The 15,734-nt window shown below is 39.1% G+C and overlaps 1 protein-coding gene across 3 annotated transcripts in view; it reads right to left on the bottom strand.

Moving 5' to 3' along the window:
• tspan4a (tetraspanin 4a) overlaps positions 1–15,734 on the bottom strand; it is a 151,060-nt gene that overhangs the window by 12,667 nt on the left and 122,659 nt on the right. For all 3 annotated transcript variants that reach the window (XM_052097402.1, XM_052097400.1, XM_052097401.1), the window contains one exon: positions 6,382–6,456. In XM_052097402.1, coding sequence (XP_051953362.1) covers positions 6,382–6,456 — 75 coding nt within the window. The remainder of the gene's footprint in view (positions 1–6,381; positions 6,457–15,734) is intronic.

Below are 15,734 nucleotides of genomic sequence, written 5' to 3'. Positions count from 1 at the left end.
TCAATAAGAAATTTTGAATAAAAGTGAGCGATGACCACACATTATAATGACATACGAACATTATTGAAACTCATAATTATTTTTAGGCTAGTATTGTTGTCCTTTTATGTATAGCTTGAAAAACAGTTGTGCTCAGCAGTTCACAGTATGAAAGATTTAGTTGGCAATTGTGAAGAAACTCTTTTGATACTTATGTTCTTTGGTAGAATTGTAGACACGCAAACGTCAACAATTGATAATTAGACCTGTTCCAGACGTGAATGACCCTGTGCTTTTGGTTACATGCAATTTAGTCATTCAAAACGTAAAATATGGTAATTTGGCACCATCTATTAGTGCAAAAGGCAAAATGAGCAGAAATGGACAATGAACGAATCTGAATGAATCTTTTTGGTGAACGGATTCAAAAGACTTTAGTGGTGGTGATTTTTATTCATCTCAGTGACTAGTGTTTTGATACTCTTTTGGTTGGAAAATGATTTACTTGCAGTAGTCGTTCACAAGCTGCACGCATTAACTTTTTAAAGACCTTCTTTATCACTGGCGAATGATAGGACACGTTTGCAGATTTGATTTACATTGATTGCAGATAAATATCTACTGCAAACAGCATTCTCTTAAAATATTCAGTTACCATGTTGATGAGTGAGAAACCACTCCAACTGATATAGTGCACACATGAACAGTCTGTTTCAGACTGAATCAAGAACTGATTCGGACCATTTTGCTATTCCGTGTGACAAATTCATGTAGAGAACCAACTCAAATGAGTGATTCATTTGTGAATCAGATCTCTTTAGTTCAGATTCAAAACTTCAGACTGTAAACATCGGGTACACGGCTTGTTGTGTTGTAGCTTTTATCAACACTACCCCACTACCTAATCATTACAATAGCTTTGCTACTTTAAAGCTACTTGATTTAAAAACTAGTGAAGCTACCACCTCACTACTGAAGAATGTATTTAAATGAAAAATGTCGTTATTTGTAGTCCATCACTGGCAATATTCACTAATTGTTCAGATCTGAAACATTTAAAGCACTCCTGTGAGGTCAAGTGTTCATGGAACATCACGCTCCTATCATTAGTCTCTTGAGATCTCCAGCACGAGTTATAAATGAGGGGTTTGCGTCTTTTCTGCACTTTTGTCATCAGTCGGCCAAACAGAACGTCATTCATGAATTATTCATCACCACAAACAGTGGTGGAAATCCAATGTTTGTGGTGCTGAAAGTCTTCCCTGGATGTCAAGTGGAGTTCATACTGCTGATAAACGCTTCTCCTCGCAGTTCTTCAGACAGTAATCAGGTCTGTGCATGAGGACTCATTCCCAGTGGTTTTGAACACCTACCAGTTCTCATGACCGGCCGCAAGCCAAGAGCTGCTGCATTTCAAGCACACATTATCTGCATTCTCTTGTTTATATCAGCCGGAAAAACCACTTCATTATCCCATGTGATCCCTCCACCAATACCGACTACAGCTGTAATGTCCTTATCACATCTGTCCTCCAACAGAAGTCATACAATAATAAAATCATAAATAATAAATATGAGGAAGTAACAGAGAGTGAATGAAGAGGTCACTGTAATAACCGTTTCACCCATGGAGCATTTCAACCCATCTGTGCAGAATACTGCAGGAAATAATGTATACGATAACACCATTTACACCTTATGTTGTCAGTTTGTCAATGTACTCGCTCCTTTCAGATCAAGATCTTACAAAGTATATTTTCATCATAGTGCTATTTTGCTTTGTGTTCTATTGTAGCAATGACCTGAAACTGTGAAATTGTGGACTACAAGATGGAAAAGTAGTTTGGAAGAAGCTCATTACACTGTGTTGCCATATGTGCTGTGAGGAGAATGGCCAGGAAGAGGGAGGACAGCTTTGGCTTTGATGCAAGAACACTCGCTGAGCGAGAGTGCAACACTAAAGATATCAAAATTATTTCATACTGATACAGAAGCCAGCAGTGTCCTTACACAAGCTTTTGAAGTCAGTGTCTGGAAGTAGTAGCGACGCAACTAACCTAACTACATGTTTCTGTAGCATGACAGTAGTTCAACCTACAGAAATTTCACAATAGTGTAACTTTCCAGCAACAAGCTTCCTTTTCCAGCGAGTAACACTACATTTGTCACATTATATTGTGAACGCAGTAATGGAGTCGAGGGAGTAATTTACATTTACATTTTACATTTATGCATTTGGCAGACGCTTTTATCCAAAGCAACTTACAGTGCACTTATTACAGGGACAATCCCCCCGGAGAAACATGGAGTTAAGTGTCTTCCTCAAGGACACAATGGTGGTGGCTGTGGGGCTTGAACCAGCATCCTTCTGATTACCAGATTACCAGTTATGTGCTTAGACCACTACACCACCACCACTCAAACACACTCAACTGAACCATCCTCTCTCTCTCATGTAGCACGGGGAAAATTGAACCATTTAAGTGAATCGATTCTTTAAGACTTAAAAGGTTCTTAAAATAAATGATTCCCTCATATTACCATTGGGAACAACTATTATAGTGAGTTGTTAGGTTAATGTAGGTTAATGTATATGAACTAGTTCACATAAATGATTCACTTGAGTGCCATGCAGCCTTAAAGGGACTTAAAGGGGCAGAATTGCTGCTGCACTATAGTAATTTTGTCATAGCCATGACTGCAGTAACTATGATTTTGTGGAGGAAACCACGATTTTGATCTCATTAACCATGGTTTAACTATAGTACTTCTGTCGTAACCAACAACAGAATAGCAACCATAAAATAGCAACCATGGTTAAGTTTGTGGGTACTATGGTTTTACTACAAATATCATAGTTAAACTATGGTTACTGTGGAGAATTCAAGGCACATTTTCGTAATGGAATATACTGTATAACTAGCAGGTGATATTATTGAATTCTAAATAAGATCGTTATATATCTAAAAAATACTGTCTCTTTAAATAGCTTCAGTGTAGTTTGCTATGTTTTGTTAGTTACTTGTTTTTTTTTTTTCAAAGTGTAGCTCAATTGTAGTTTAACTATTTTAAAGGTTCTCAGTAATTTTTTCTTCATTTAAAATGTTTTACTTCTAAAGAACTTAATATAATTTTTTGAAACATATGTATAAAATCATGACCACTCATGTGAGGTGAAGAGTTCTGTCAAATCAGTAACCTTATAAAAGCTTATGGTGCTCACCTAGCAGTCTGTGTGTGTCCTAATGCCCCAGTATAGTGAAGGGGACACTATACTATAAAAAAGCACTGTTGTACGTATGAGACTTTAAACTGAGGTCCTGACTCTCATTGGTCATTACGAATCGCAGGGCACTTCTTGTAAAAGAGTAGGGGTGTAACCCAGGTGTCCTGGCCAAAATCCCCCCCATTGGCTCTTCTTAATCATGGCCTACTAATAATCCCCATCCATTAGTTGGCTACATCACTCTACTCTCTCCTCTCCAACAATAGCTGGAGTGTGGAGAGTGTACTGGCGCACTATGGCTGCCATCGAATCATCCAGGTAGATGCTGCACACTGGTGGAGGTTGAGGAGAGTCCCCCGTTCACTATGTAAAGCGTAGTGTCAGAAAAGAAATATATAAATTTAACATTAATTCATCACATGACCAGCTGAATACTACTTTTGCTTAATTTAGTAACTGTCCTGTTATTGGACATTTTCATTCATGGATTAAATTAATCATGGCTTACTGTGCTGTGACAGGGCGGAGCGCGGGGCTGGGTCGTGTTCCCCTACACCCGGACCCTAATCCGGCTAATCAAGACTCAGAGAGGGATAAAGGCCAACTGGAAGCTGCAGTGCGAGAGAGAGATTTACGGACAGCCGTCCGACACTTGTGTGTGTGTTTATCTTTGTGTTTAAATTTCTAATTAAAATCGTATTTATATTGTCAAGCTGGTTCTCACCGCCTCCTTTCCTTTAATTCCTTTACACTGGTTCCGAAACCAGAGGAGGAGGAGGGGGGATGCGCTGTAGTAGAGTCCTCGCCACTACCATCTAGTCCAACAGAGCAGCCGCGGCCATCCACTGGAGGACGGAGTAGCCCGGCCACCTGGAAGCGGAAGAACGTCCGCCGACCGCGAGGGGTGGAGGGGCTCCCAACCAACCGCCTGGAGCAGTTACCACTGCCAGAGGCAGGGGAAACCACTACGTCCACCAAAAAAAGCAGCAGGGTATTCCGTCCGCCAGTGGTCTGAGGTCTGCCTACGATCCGTCCGGGGAGGTGTAGCTGTCGTCCATTAGAGGGTGGAGGAGTGGCCGAGGACCAAGCTACAGCGTATCGGAGAACGGGTGAGTAAGTGTTTTTTTTCTCTCTCTTCCACTGACTTTCGCTCTCTTTTTAAAATGTTGTTGTTAATTTGGCACGATTGCCATTATGGCGTGTATGTGCCACACTTTTTTTTTGCTGGGGCTCCCGGTCTGAGAGAATGAGGGAGGAATGTGACGGGGTGGAGGGCGTAAATCTCTCTCTCCCGCACTGCAGCTTCCAGTTGGTCTTTATCCCTCTCCAAGGCTTGATTACCCTGATTAGGGGCCGGGTGTGTGGAATCACAGTAACAAAAATTACTGCAAGTTATGAGTTGCTTGTGTCATTTGTGAACTCAGGTGCTCAGGCCATCTCCAACTGTCCTTCCGTGATGAAAGAGCACATACTGTATGTCTCATCAGTTTTACTAATGACCTCTCCATTCCACATCCTCCAGGAATTTTGTAAAAGAGTCATTCACATGCAGTTCTACAGATGATTCTAACCCTCTTCCTGAATGCAGGCATTATCTATTGTGAGGAGCTTATATTGTACTATATCTCGCTCACTTGCATTGCTCCCATTGTCACAGGAAGCAGGTGAAGAGCATAGTCCAGCATTTACAGAAACCTTTTAATGTTTATTGCAAGATTTTGCTTGTTTCTTTATGCCGTTATTTTGTATCTGTCTCTGCTTAGATCTCAATAAAATAAATCTCTATAAGCCTATGCACTGTTTCTTGAGTAGATGATCTGCATTTCAACAACATTGAAATAATGAACAAATATTGAGCAAACCAAAGGGTCTAATCGACAGAGGCAACAGGGTTCAATGTTCCTGCAATTCACCTCTCCTGACCTGCAGGGACAGTTTGTTCTCACAGTCTTTGACCTTTAACCCTCACTGATGTTTTTCCTTGTTTCATCAGTCATTCTGAAGAGCAGCTTGAGAAATCCAAATTCTTTCCTGGATATCAAGTCGTTTGCAGTGTTTGCAAACAAACCATGACTCCTCTGAGGGTGACTCATCACACTCTACATGCCAAAAAACTTGCAGGTGAGATGCCGATGTGAACAAAGACCTTTCCTGTCTTGTGCAGTCATGGTAGGAGTTTTAGCATTAGCACCATTTTTTTTTTAAACTTCATTCTGAGGTATGCTGTTGTTGTGGATGGCAGATCGAAATGTGGTGATTGATTCTACTGTAGGCATGGGCTGCTGTGGTGTTATGTAGTTTATCTCTTTGTCCAGCTGGGAAAGTCTGACATGTTCTTTACACATTAATCTGTGATGATGATTGATGTTTTTAACTTCAGGTTTTCTTGTCTGTTGTGTTGAGGCAGTAGCTTTGGACTTGCAGCCTGACAATGTATTAATAACCATGTGTTGCACTGGACAAGTTGTGTTCTTTTGATACATTTCTATAAATTACGGGCTAATGTATTTTCAACGAAATTGGGAAAGAGTGGGTGTGACATCATTTCTAACAAAATCTGTCCAAATAGAAAATTCGTGCCAGATGCTAAACACTTTCATACTGCCATGTCATCGATGGGTGTGACCTGGAGCTCGTGATAGGTCAAAATGAACACACTGAAGTGCAGAGTTGCCACCCTTTTATACACCCATCTTTGCAGTATTATGCAGTCTTAGTTTCATGGTCTTGGATTGTGGATTCTTAAGAAAATAAATCATCATAAAATACAATAGCAGTGGGTAACTGATGCATATTATGCCATGTGTTATCGCATTAGAGTCTACTGCATATATATAACATTAAATCATCATTGAGTGGATAAAACAGCATCTTTTACTGACCTCATGTGAATTATACTCATAAAATGAGATGTCGTCATTGATAATGTTAACACATGTTGTCTGAATGGTGGCAAACATTGTACCGTTGGTGGACTGAACTGAACTTTTGCTGGTGTTTGAATTCTCTCCATACTTTTAAGGTGTTCTAGGAGAGTTTTCATTTATCCAGATCACTGTGCAATATGTGCAAAATTCTTACATCTGGACAACATTTCTCATTGTTTGAGGATATTTTGTATGTGATGAGAATATCCTGACAGATAGACATATGAACAGAAAGACAGCTGCACATACCTGATCTTGATAAGTGAAGAAGAGAATGATGAAAATAATCTCCAGTAATAATATGAGCAGCAACAGGATGAAGAACTGCAGAAACACAAGCAGAAGAGTCCAGTGAGAGAGTGATCAGTCAGCAGGGATATTTCATGAGCTTCTGACTGAGAACTAGACTGCCCTGCAAAAGCAAAACACATTTACTACACATTTTGTCTACATTGAGTTATGAGTGAAATGGTGTCTCAGACTCCTGAGACTGATGGGTTTGGCACAATTTTGCTTAGATTCAGAGAAAACAGAGTGAAACTATTTTATAATCATATTCAGCTGGACAATCTTTAAAGATATTTACTGTGCTGCAAAAGCATCTCGGGGATTTACCCACAATGGTTGTTTGCATCATATTTGTCTTTTCCAAGGACAGTCTTGACATGTCAATGATGTGTGGAAATCAAACTTAATCAACTCTTTATGTGTTTGTAGCCTGCTTTTGTTTTTTAAAGCATCACTTATATATCTATTTTCAGCCTTTAATCCTTAACATCTGCCATTTTTAAGCACGCATCAGGTTTTCCCTCATATTATTCTGTTATCGCGATTCAACTGCACGCATATTCCACCTGCAACCACGTTCTATTTTTATCGCGTTTTTCAGCACGCACCCATTTTGTTCTCCTCTGCGGTACAGAGATTATTGCATTGATCTCAAAGCACAGCTTATCAAGAATAACCAGCAACAACAAACAATTGCGTGAGGGATTCACATCAATCTCAAACTCTCACCCTCACCGCTCAGGAACAACCAACAACAAACAATTTGCGGTAAGTCATGGCAACCGCTCATGTTATTTCTTCCTGCATTGCATGTCACATGTTTACAATAGCCTCCTCCATCAGCAGTGAGGAATTCACATGTGATAAATGTAAGGAATTAGTCAGGCTGACGGAGAAGTTTAATGAGTTAGAGACTCGCATCCGAATGCTAGTGGAGGTCAGTGAGAAACAGAAGCCGGTAGATACTGTTTTGGATGCGAGTAGTACAGAGAGCAACATACTCACTTTGGTTCCAGCTGTAGAGCCCCTGCAGAAGGGCATTTGGTTGATGTCTCGGCGGCATAATTGCTCGGCAAAGAGACACCTCTCTCCCATTCCTGTTAGGGTTTCCAATCGATTCTCCCCACTAAGTGATACACCCACTGAGAATCATGTTGAAAGGGCCCTTGTTATTGGCGATTCTATTGTAAGGAATGTGGAAATAGAGACTCCAGCCACTATTGTTAATTGCATTTCGGATGCCAGAGCGTCTGACATCAAATCACATTTACAATTGCTGGCTAATGCTAAGTGTAGACTTTCTAAAATTGTTATCCAAAAAATTGTTATTTGCACTAACAATGTCCGGCTTCCCCAGTTGGAGATCACAAAATGATCTGGCTAAAGAGAGACGGACTCCATCCCTCCAGGGAAGGTGCCGCTCTCCTCTCTAGTAATTTGGCTCATAGTCTTAATAATGATAGTATTTGACTAACTGGGGCCCAGGTCAGGAAGCAGACAAACTGGTTAATCCGAACATCTGCTAGCTGCCTTGAGACGTTACACAGGTCACATAAACTACAACACATAGATACTGTATTTCCTAGATATCTCATAGAGACTGTGTCTGTTCCCCGAACTACCAACCACAAAGGAGGAGGTGTTGCTACAATTTACAGTGACATTTGTGGTGTTACTCAGAGGACGGGATATAAATGTAAGTCTTTTGAACTAATAATGCGTAATGTGACACCGTCAGATATAAATAAAAAATCTCTGTCATCTTTTGTCCTTGCTGCAATGTATAGATCACCCGGGCCTTATTCTGATTTCCTTGGTGAACTTGCTAATTTTTTATCATATCTTGTAGTTACTGTAGATAGAGCTTTAATTGTTGGTGAATTCAACATTCACATAGATAATAAAAATGATATATTGGGATTAATATTTATCAATATTCTCAACTCTCTTGGAGTCAGAAAAAATGTAACAGGACCATCGCCATATTCATATGCTAGATTTAATTCGGTCATATGGAGTTGATGTTGATAAATATAGAAATTCTGCAGCAGAGCGATGACATCTCGGATCATTACCTCGTCTCTTGTATGCTGCAATCAGCTAGCTAATGTTACTCAATCTACACCACACTATCGTTCAGGTAGAACTATTCTTTTGACCACTAAAGATAGATCTGGAAGATTATTAGTGAAGCTATCTCATACACTCAATAAACCCCACAGCCCAGAAGAACTTGACGAAATAACAAAAAATATAAATGCAGTCTTCTCTAGCACTCTTGATATTGTCGCCACTTCAAATAAAGAAAATTAAAGAAATTCTTCACCATGGTACAATGATCACACTCTTGTTCTCAAGAGAGCAGCTCGGAAAATGGAGCGCAAGTGGAAGAATACAAAATTAGAGGTATTTTTGTGGTGCATGGAAGGATAGTGTCTGTAGCTACAGACAGGCAATAAAAGCTGCCAGGTCAGCATATTTTATTAAACTCATAGAAAATAACCACAACGATCCTAGGTGTTTATTCAGTGCTGTGGCTAAATTGGTTAGGAACAAAGCCTCAACGGAATCAGATATTACTTCACAGCACAAGAGTAATGACTTCATGAATTTCTTTACAGATAAAATTGAAATAATCAGGAATAAAATGGAATTATGCAATCATCTGTCATAGCACCTCAGAAAACAGTGTCTAATCATTTTCCTCACGTGCAACTTCAATCCTTCTCTGTCATAGGTCATGAAGAGCTAACAAAACTTATCGAAACATCAAAAGCCTCAACATGTTTGTTAGATCCTATACCAACTAAGCTCTCAAAAGAGGTATCTCCTGTAATTTCAGTACATCTTCGCTAGGACATGTCCCAAGAAACTTTAAAATGGCAGTTATCACACCACTTGTTTAGAAGCCACAACTTGATCCTGGAGAACTGGCTAACTATAGACCGATTTCAAATCTCCCATTTATGTCTGTTGCGCTGAATCTATAAAATGATTCTCAAAGAACTACATTTCCCAGATTGCACCAGCAGTAGCAATCCAGGTGCTTTATTAAGAGCACCTGCTGAGACATGAAGGTTCACAGTCATTCAGAGAAGCAAACTTCAGAGAGAAGACACTCCAAGTTCACTCATAGGTTCAGTCCAAAGACGCCAATGGTCGGTGAAATGTTTAATTTACTTTTGTGATGTTTGAAATACTGCTATATATGTTCAAGCTATGTTTAACTTCTGTGTAGATGGTTTAAGAAACACATTGCAAAGGATCGATTGGGGACACCGAGCATGTAGGACGTGTCTCCCTTTTGCTCCGAGTTTGTGTTTATTTTAACTTTTTAACACAGTTTCTTTTCACTAATTTGGCCGGTGTACATTTGTGACAAGTATTTTGTCAGTTTTGGTGTGTTTCGGGGGAATTTCAATCGACAATGTCAGCTGCACGTGGAAACTCGGCTCGCACAGGCCGTGCTAAAGCTTCTCCCTCGACTGAGCCTGCATCTCCGCCGAAGGTGGTCACGGACCCCGAGTGTGCACCTAATTTGGATCACCTCCGGGCTATGTTAGACCAGTTGAACGGGGACATTCTCGCTGAAATAATAGACTCGCTGTCTTGCGAGCTTTGAGCGGACATTTCTTCGGTAAGAGAGTTTCTCTTTCCTGACTACACTTCGTCAGTTGCGAAGAAACGCGCTGCATTCGCGGATGTTAAACGTCTGTTACATTCGTGTTCTGGAGTGAAGTTTGGATTGAGGTTTCCCGCGACTCTAAAGATCACTCTTCCCGGTGGAGTTACACACACCTTTGAGGACCCAGCCTCTGCAATGGACTTTGTCAAGGTGAACTTAAAGTCTGGTGTCTCTTCTGGAGCCACAGTTTGAAAGCAGCTGGCAGTTTGTTTGGTAAACTGGGGATTAATTTAACCCGGTTTCTGATGTTAAGCTTGTTTTAAGTTCGTGTCACTTGGACTTGAGTCACTTTTCATATTTTGCTACTGTGTGTGTTTATATATTTATTTTATGCTTTATCACAAACTCGCATGAGCAGTACTGGTTTGTGCTGTTAACGGAGCGTGTTAGGATGTTTTTGGTAGTTTGTGGGATTTGCACGCGTCTTATTTGGGAAGACGCTTCAGCTCGTGGGGTGGTGGGTGGGTGTGTAAAGAGTTCTCCCTTTTTCTCTCGTTGTGTGTTTTGTGTTTTGTTTAGTCAGGTCGCCCATGTTTTAATTTATTTCTGTGACTGTTATACATTCCATGCTGCAGTGTACACTAATACTTGACTGGCATGCAGCAGTCTAGGATGCCTCAACAATCAGTGACAGGACTTAAATTTGTTAGCTGGAATTGTAATGGTCTAAATCAGCCTAATAAACGTAGCAAAGTTCTTCACCATCTTCAACAATTAGGAGCCCAAATAGTTTTCCTTCAAGAAACTCACTTAAAATCTTCCAGCTATATCAGATTAAAGGGGAGGTGGGTCAGTCAAGTTTTCCATTCTAGTTTTAATTGTAAATCTAGGGGTGTTGCAATTTTGATTCACAAATCGGTTCCTTTTGTGTGCTCTAATGTAATAGCTGACCCCAACGGAAGGTTTGTGTTCGTAACGGGTCAGCTATACAGTAATTCTGTGATTCTGGCTAATGTGTATGGTCCAAACTGGGATGATGACAATTTTTTCCATCAATTGTTCGCCAAATTACCTGACATGTCCACACATCTACTTATTATGGGGGGTGACTTCAACTGTTGGCTTAATCCGGTATTAGATCGGTCTTCCACTAGACCAGGAGTGCCCTCAAAGTCTTCTAAGACCATTTTATCCTTTATAGATGAGTTCTCGGTCTCTGATCCATGGCGTTTTCTTAATCCGTCTGGTAAAATGTATTCTTTTTTTTCTCATGTACATCACTCCTTTTCTCGTATTGATTATTTTCTCCTGGATAACCGCTTTCTCCATTCTGTTCAATCTTGCTCTTATGATACTATTCTAATATCAGATCATGCCCAGACCACAATGGAGTTATTCATACAGGAGCGCGAACGTACGTGCCCCCCCTGGCGTCTCAATACGCGCCTGCTATCTAATGAGGATTTTGTTAAGTTTGTTTCTAATCAAATTGACTTTTTTCTTACTACCAACAGTACTCCAGGGATCTCAGCCTCCCTTCTTTGGGAGACTTTGAAAGCATACATTAGAGGTGAAATTATTTCATACAGCAGCTATGAGAATAAACAAAGGAAAAAAAATTTAAGGAATTGAGGTTACGAATCTCCCAGCTTGATAATATCTATGCTTCCTCCCCATCCCCTAACATATATAAGGATCGTCTCTCTCTTCAGGCTGAGTTTGATGTTCTTTCTACTAAAGAGGTTGAGGAGCTCTTATTTAAGACTAAAAATTGTTATTATGAATCTGGCTATAAAGCGACCAAACTTTTGGCCCATCAGCTTCGACAGGCTTCCTCCTCTCAGCAGATTTCACAAATTAATACTCCTTCTGGCGTCACTACCGATCCTAAAAAAATTAATGATCAGTTTAAACGGTTTTACTCTTCTTTATATACTTCTGAGGTTGGGTCTGATTGTCTGCTCTGGATAGTTTTTTTGACTCACTGGAGTTGGTTAAGGTAGATACTGATATTGCTGAGCAGTTAGAGGGGCCAATCACCATAGATGACCTTAAACGGGCAACATTTTCTATGCAGTCTGGAAAATGTCCAGGCCCGGATGGTTTTCCGACAGAGTTTTACAAGACCTTTTTTGACAAATTAGCACCAGTTTTGATAGAAATGTTCAATGAATCTCTTACTCTTTCTAAATTACCTCAGACTCTAATTCAGGCCTCCATATCATTACTCTTAAAAAAGAATAAGGACCCTCTGTCCTGCTCAAGTTATCGTCCAATTAGTCTTTTATCTGTAGATGTAAAACTTCTGTCCAAATTATTAGCTATGCGACTGGAATCTGTTTAGCCTTTAATAATCTCTCCTGATCAGACAGGTTTTGTCCAGAACAGACATGGGTTCTTTAATTATTTCTCAACTGAAACCGAACCAAGATGGCGGCAGCGGTGTTTATACGTTTGTCTGCGTAGTTTCCCTGTGTTTGTATTAGTGTTTTTTTGTTTTTTTTGCTAAACGGGTTACCTGATTTTGGAATAATTTCCATTCTGTGTTTCAGAACTGTGTTTTCTAACTTTATCGTAAACCGTAAACAATAATACAGCCCACTTTATCAACGAAACAAACTGGACTGGCTACAACAACAACATGAGGCTACCAGTTTACCTGCTGCTTGCAGTGCTCGCTTGTGTGCTGAGCTCACGGACTGTAAATACGGGATTATCTGGTGATGGATTGTTTGCTTCTTCCCGGATTGTTCTTCCTAATTCTGTCACTATGCTGTTTGATGCCGATGGTTTTACATCAGTCCTCATGGCTTCATCGGTCTGCACCCTGCATGGGTATGGACTTTTCAATTGGGCAGAAGTCCGGCAGTTCCAATTTAACTTCTGCAGATGCAATCATTGAGTCGGCAACAGCCGCCCGGCAAGATCAGTTTGGATTATTCTACTCCTGTTTCTTTCAGGTAATGTCCATCCAAACCCAGGCCCAAAACTGCTTGAGCTTCTACTGTCTGACTTTTTGCACAAACTGTCAAATGAGTATATTCTCCTAGGAGATCTGAACTGGGACTGGCTATCACCTTCATCAGCGTTAAGAGACATATGTGGTGCTTTACATTTGACGCAACTAATACAGTCACCTACACGTCTAAATCAAAAAAGAATGGACAAATCTACATTAATTGACGTAATTCTGTCTAATGCTCCACATAAGTATTCGGCTACGGGAGTTTTCTGTAATGATATCAGTGATCACTGTATGGTTGTGTGTGTTAGAAACTGCAAATTGACTAAAACTAAGCCACGGTATATTTTTAAACGCAATTATAAATGTTTTAATGAGCAAGCTTTGCTTCATGAAATCTATCAGAGTGATTTAAACTTAGTTTGTGATATGGATGATGTTGAGCTGGCCTGGAATTATTTTAAAAAGACCCTTTTAGCTATAGTTGAAAAACATACCCCTATCAGAAGATACAGAGTGAGGGGTAGAGACAATCCTTGGTTTAATGACTCTATTTCAACAGCTATTAGAGAACGGAACAAAGCATGGATTAAAGCAAAAGTAAATAATAATGATAAATGCTGGGTAAATTATAGGGTATTAAGAAACAAATGCACAACATTAATAAAAAATACAAAAAGTGAATATTATCTGAATTTATTAAATAAAAACCTTAATGACCCCAAACATTTTTGGAAAGTAGTAAAATCATCTTCGGGAGATGTACCCCCTCCAACTATTCCAGAAGTTATTATAGCAAGTCATGGTGAAGTTAGGGGTAAACAAAATATAGTAGATGCATTCAACAAGCATTTTATTAATGCAGGAATATATACTCAGTCAACACTCCCAACCAACCCCACTGATAGTGTAACTTCTACCACAAACTTGTCTAATGTAAATTTGAACTATTAACTTTACTTCAATATCTGTTTCTGAAGTGCAAAAGGCTCTGTTAGGCCTGGACTGTAAAAAGTCTGCTGGGCCAGACCAGATTGAGCCATTTTTTTTCAAAGCTGCTGCAAATTTGATTGCTAAACCCATCTCTTCCATTTTTAATCTTAGTTTATGTAGTGGCTGTATCCCCAAATCATGGAAATCTGCATTTGTCCTCCCACTATTAAAAAGTGGAGACCCATTGGCCTTAGATAATTATCTGCCAATTTCCAGATTATCTGTCTTGTCTAAAATATTTGAGTCTCTTATAAATGAGCAACTAAAAAAATTTTTAGCTGATAAATGTATTTTAAGTTCCACTCAGTCTGGTTTCCGGAAAGGACACAGTACAATTACGGCTGTAACCTCTGTTACAAATGATATTGTTAATGCTTTAGATGGCAAAAAGTCTTGTGCTGCTCTATTCATTGATTTATCTAAAGCTTTTGATACCGTTGACCATAATCTCCTTCTGCAAAGATTGCAAAACATAGGTTTTAGTAGCACTATGCTAAACTGGTTTTCTGATTACCTGAGTGGTAGAACACAGTGTGTGACACTAGATAACTGTACCTCATCATTGCTAGAAGTAAGAATGGGTGTCCCCCAAGGATCAGTTTTGGATCCTATTTTATTTTCTATTAATATAAATAATTTAGGTTTAGGTCTGAATCAAACAAAGGCTCATTTTTACGCAGATGACACTATTTTGTACACCTCTGCTACATCATTGAAGGAAGCATTTTATCATTTACAGTCTGTCTTTAGTCAGGTACAAAAATCTTTGGTAGGATTAAAGTTGGTATTAAATGCTAAAAAAACTAAATTAATGGTCTTTACACGTTCACATTCTCCTATGGATTACACTATTTTAACACAAAGTGGTACTCCAATAGAGAGAGTGACTTCTTACAAATACCTAGGTATTTGGATTGATGATAAATTGTCTTTCGGGGTCCATATTGAGAGCCTTTTAAAAAAACTCAGACCTAAGTTAGGTTTTTATTTTAGATTAAAGAGGTGCTTTCCTTATTCAGCAAGGAAAAGGATGGTGCAGAGTTCATTCTTAACAGTATTGGATTACGGTGATTTAATTTATATGCACTCTACCTCATTTTTATTAAAAAAACTAGATGTATTATATCACTCTGCCTTACGTTTCATTACAGATGCAAAAGCTAGGACTCACCACTGCACTCTGTTTGAAACTGTAAAATGGCTCTCCCTCTCTCTCAGAAGAAAATTTCATCTATTCATTTATATTGGCAAAGCACTAATGGGTAAATTACCCATTTACATTTCAAATTTACTTATTTACCAAAACAGTGTTTACAGAACAAGGTCGTCAAAAAAAATATTATTAATTATTCCATCAACAAAAACAGAATTTGGTAAAAAAGCTTTTTCATCATATGCACCAAATGTCTGGAATGAACTCCAAAACACCTTACATTTAGAATCACTTCCATCTATTAATATTTTTAAAAACCTTTTAAAGTCAACTTTGACTGAACGGTGTAATTGTTTTTAACTAGGTACCCTTTAAATTATATGTTTGTATTCACTTAAGTTAAACAAAATGTCTTGTTTGTATATGTATAGTCTATGTATAGAGATTTGTTGTGTAGTATGTAATTTTGTATGTAATTGTAAAAAAAAAATTTTTTTTTTTTTTGTCTTTGCAACTTTTTTTTTTTGGCCGCCTATCTTGGCCAGGACTCCCTGGGAGAAGAGTTACTGTAACTCAATGGG

This window comes from Xyrauchen texanus, chromosome 29 (genome assembly GCF_025860055.1).
Source record: "Xyrauchen texanus isolate HMW12.3.18 chromosome 29, RBS_HiC_50CHRs, whole genome shotgun sequence".
Lineage (NCBI taxonomy): Eukaryota > Metazoa > Chordata > Actinopteri > Cypriniformes > Catostomidae > Xyrauchen > Xyrauchen texanus.
The sequence above is the reverse complement of the archived record's forward strand: the minus strand, read 5'-3'. Positions and strand labels throughout refer to the sequence as shown.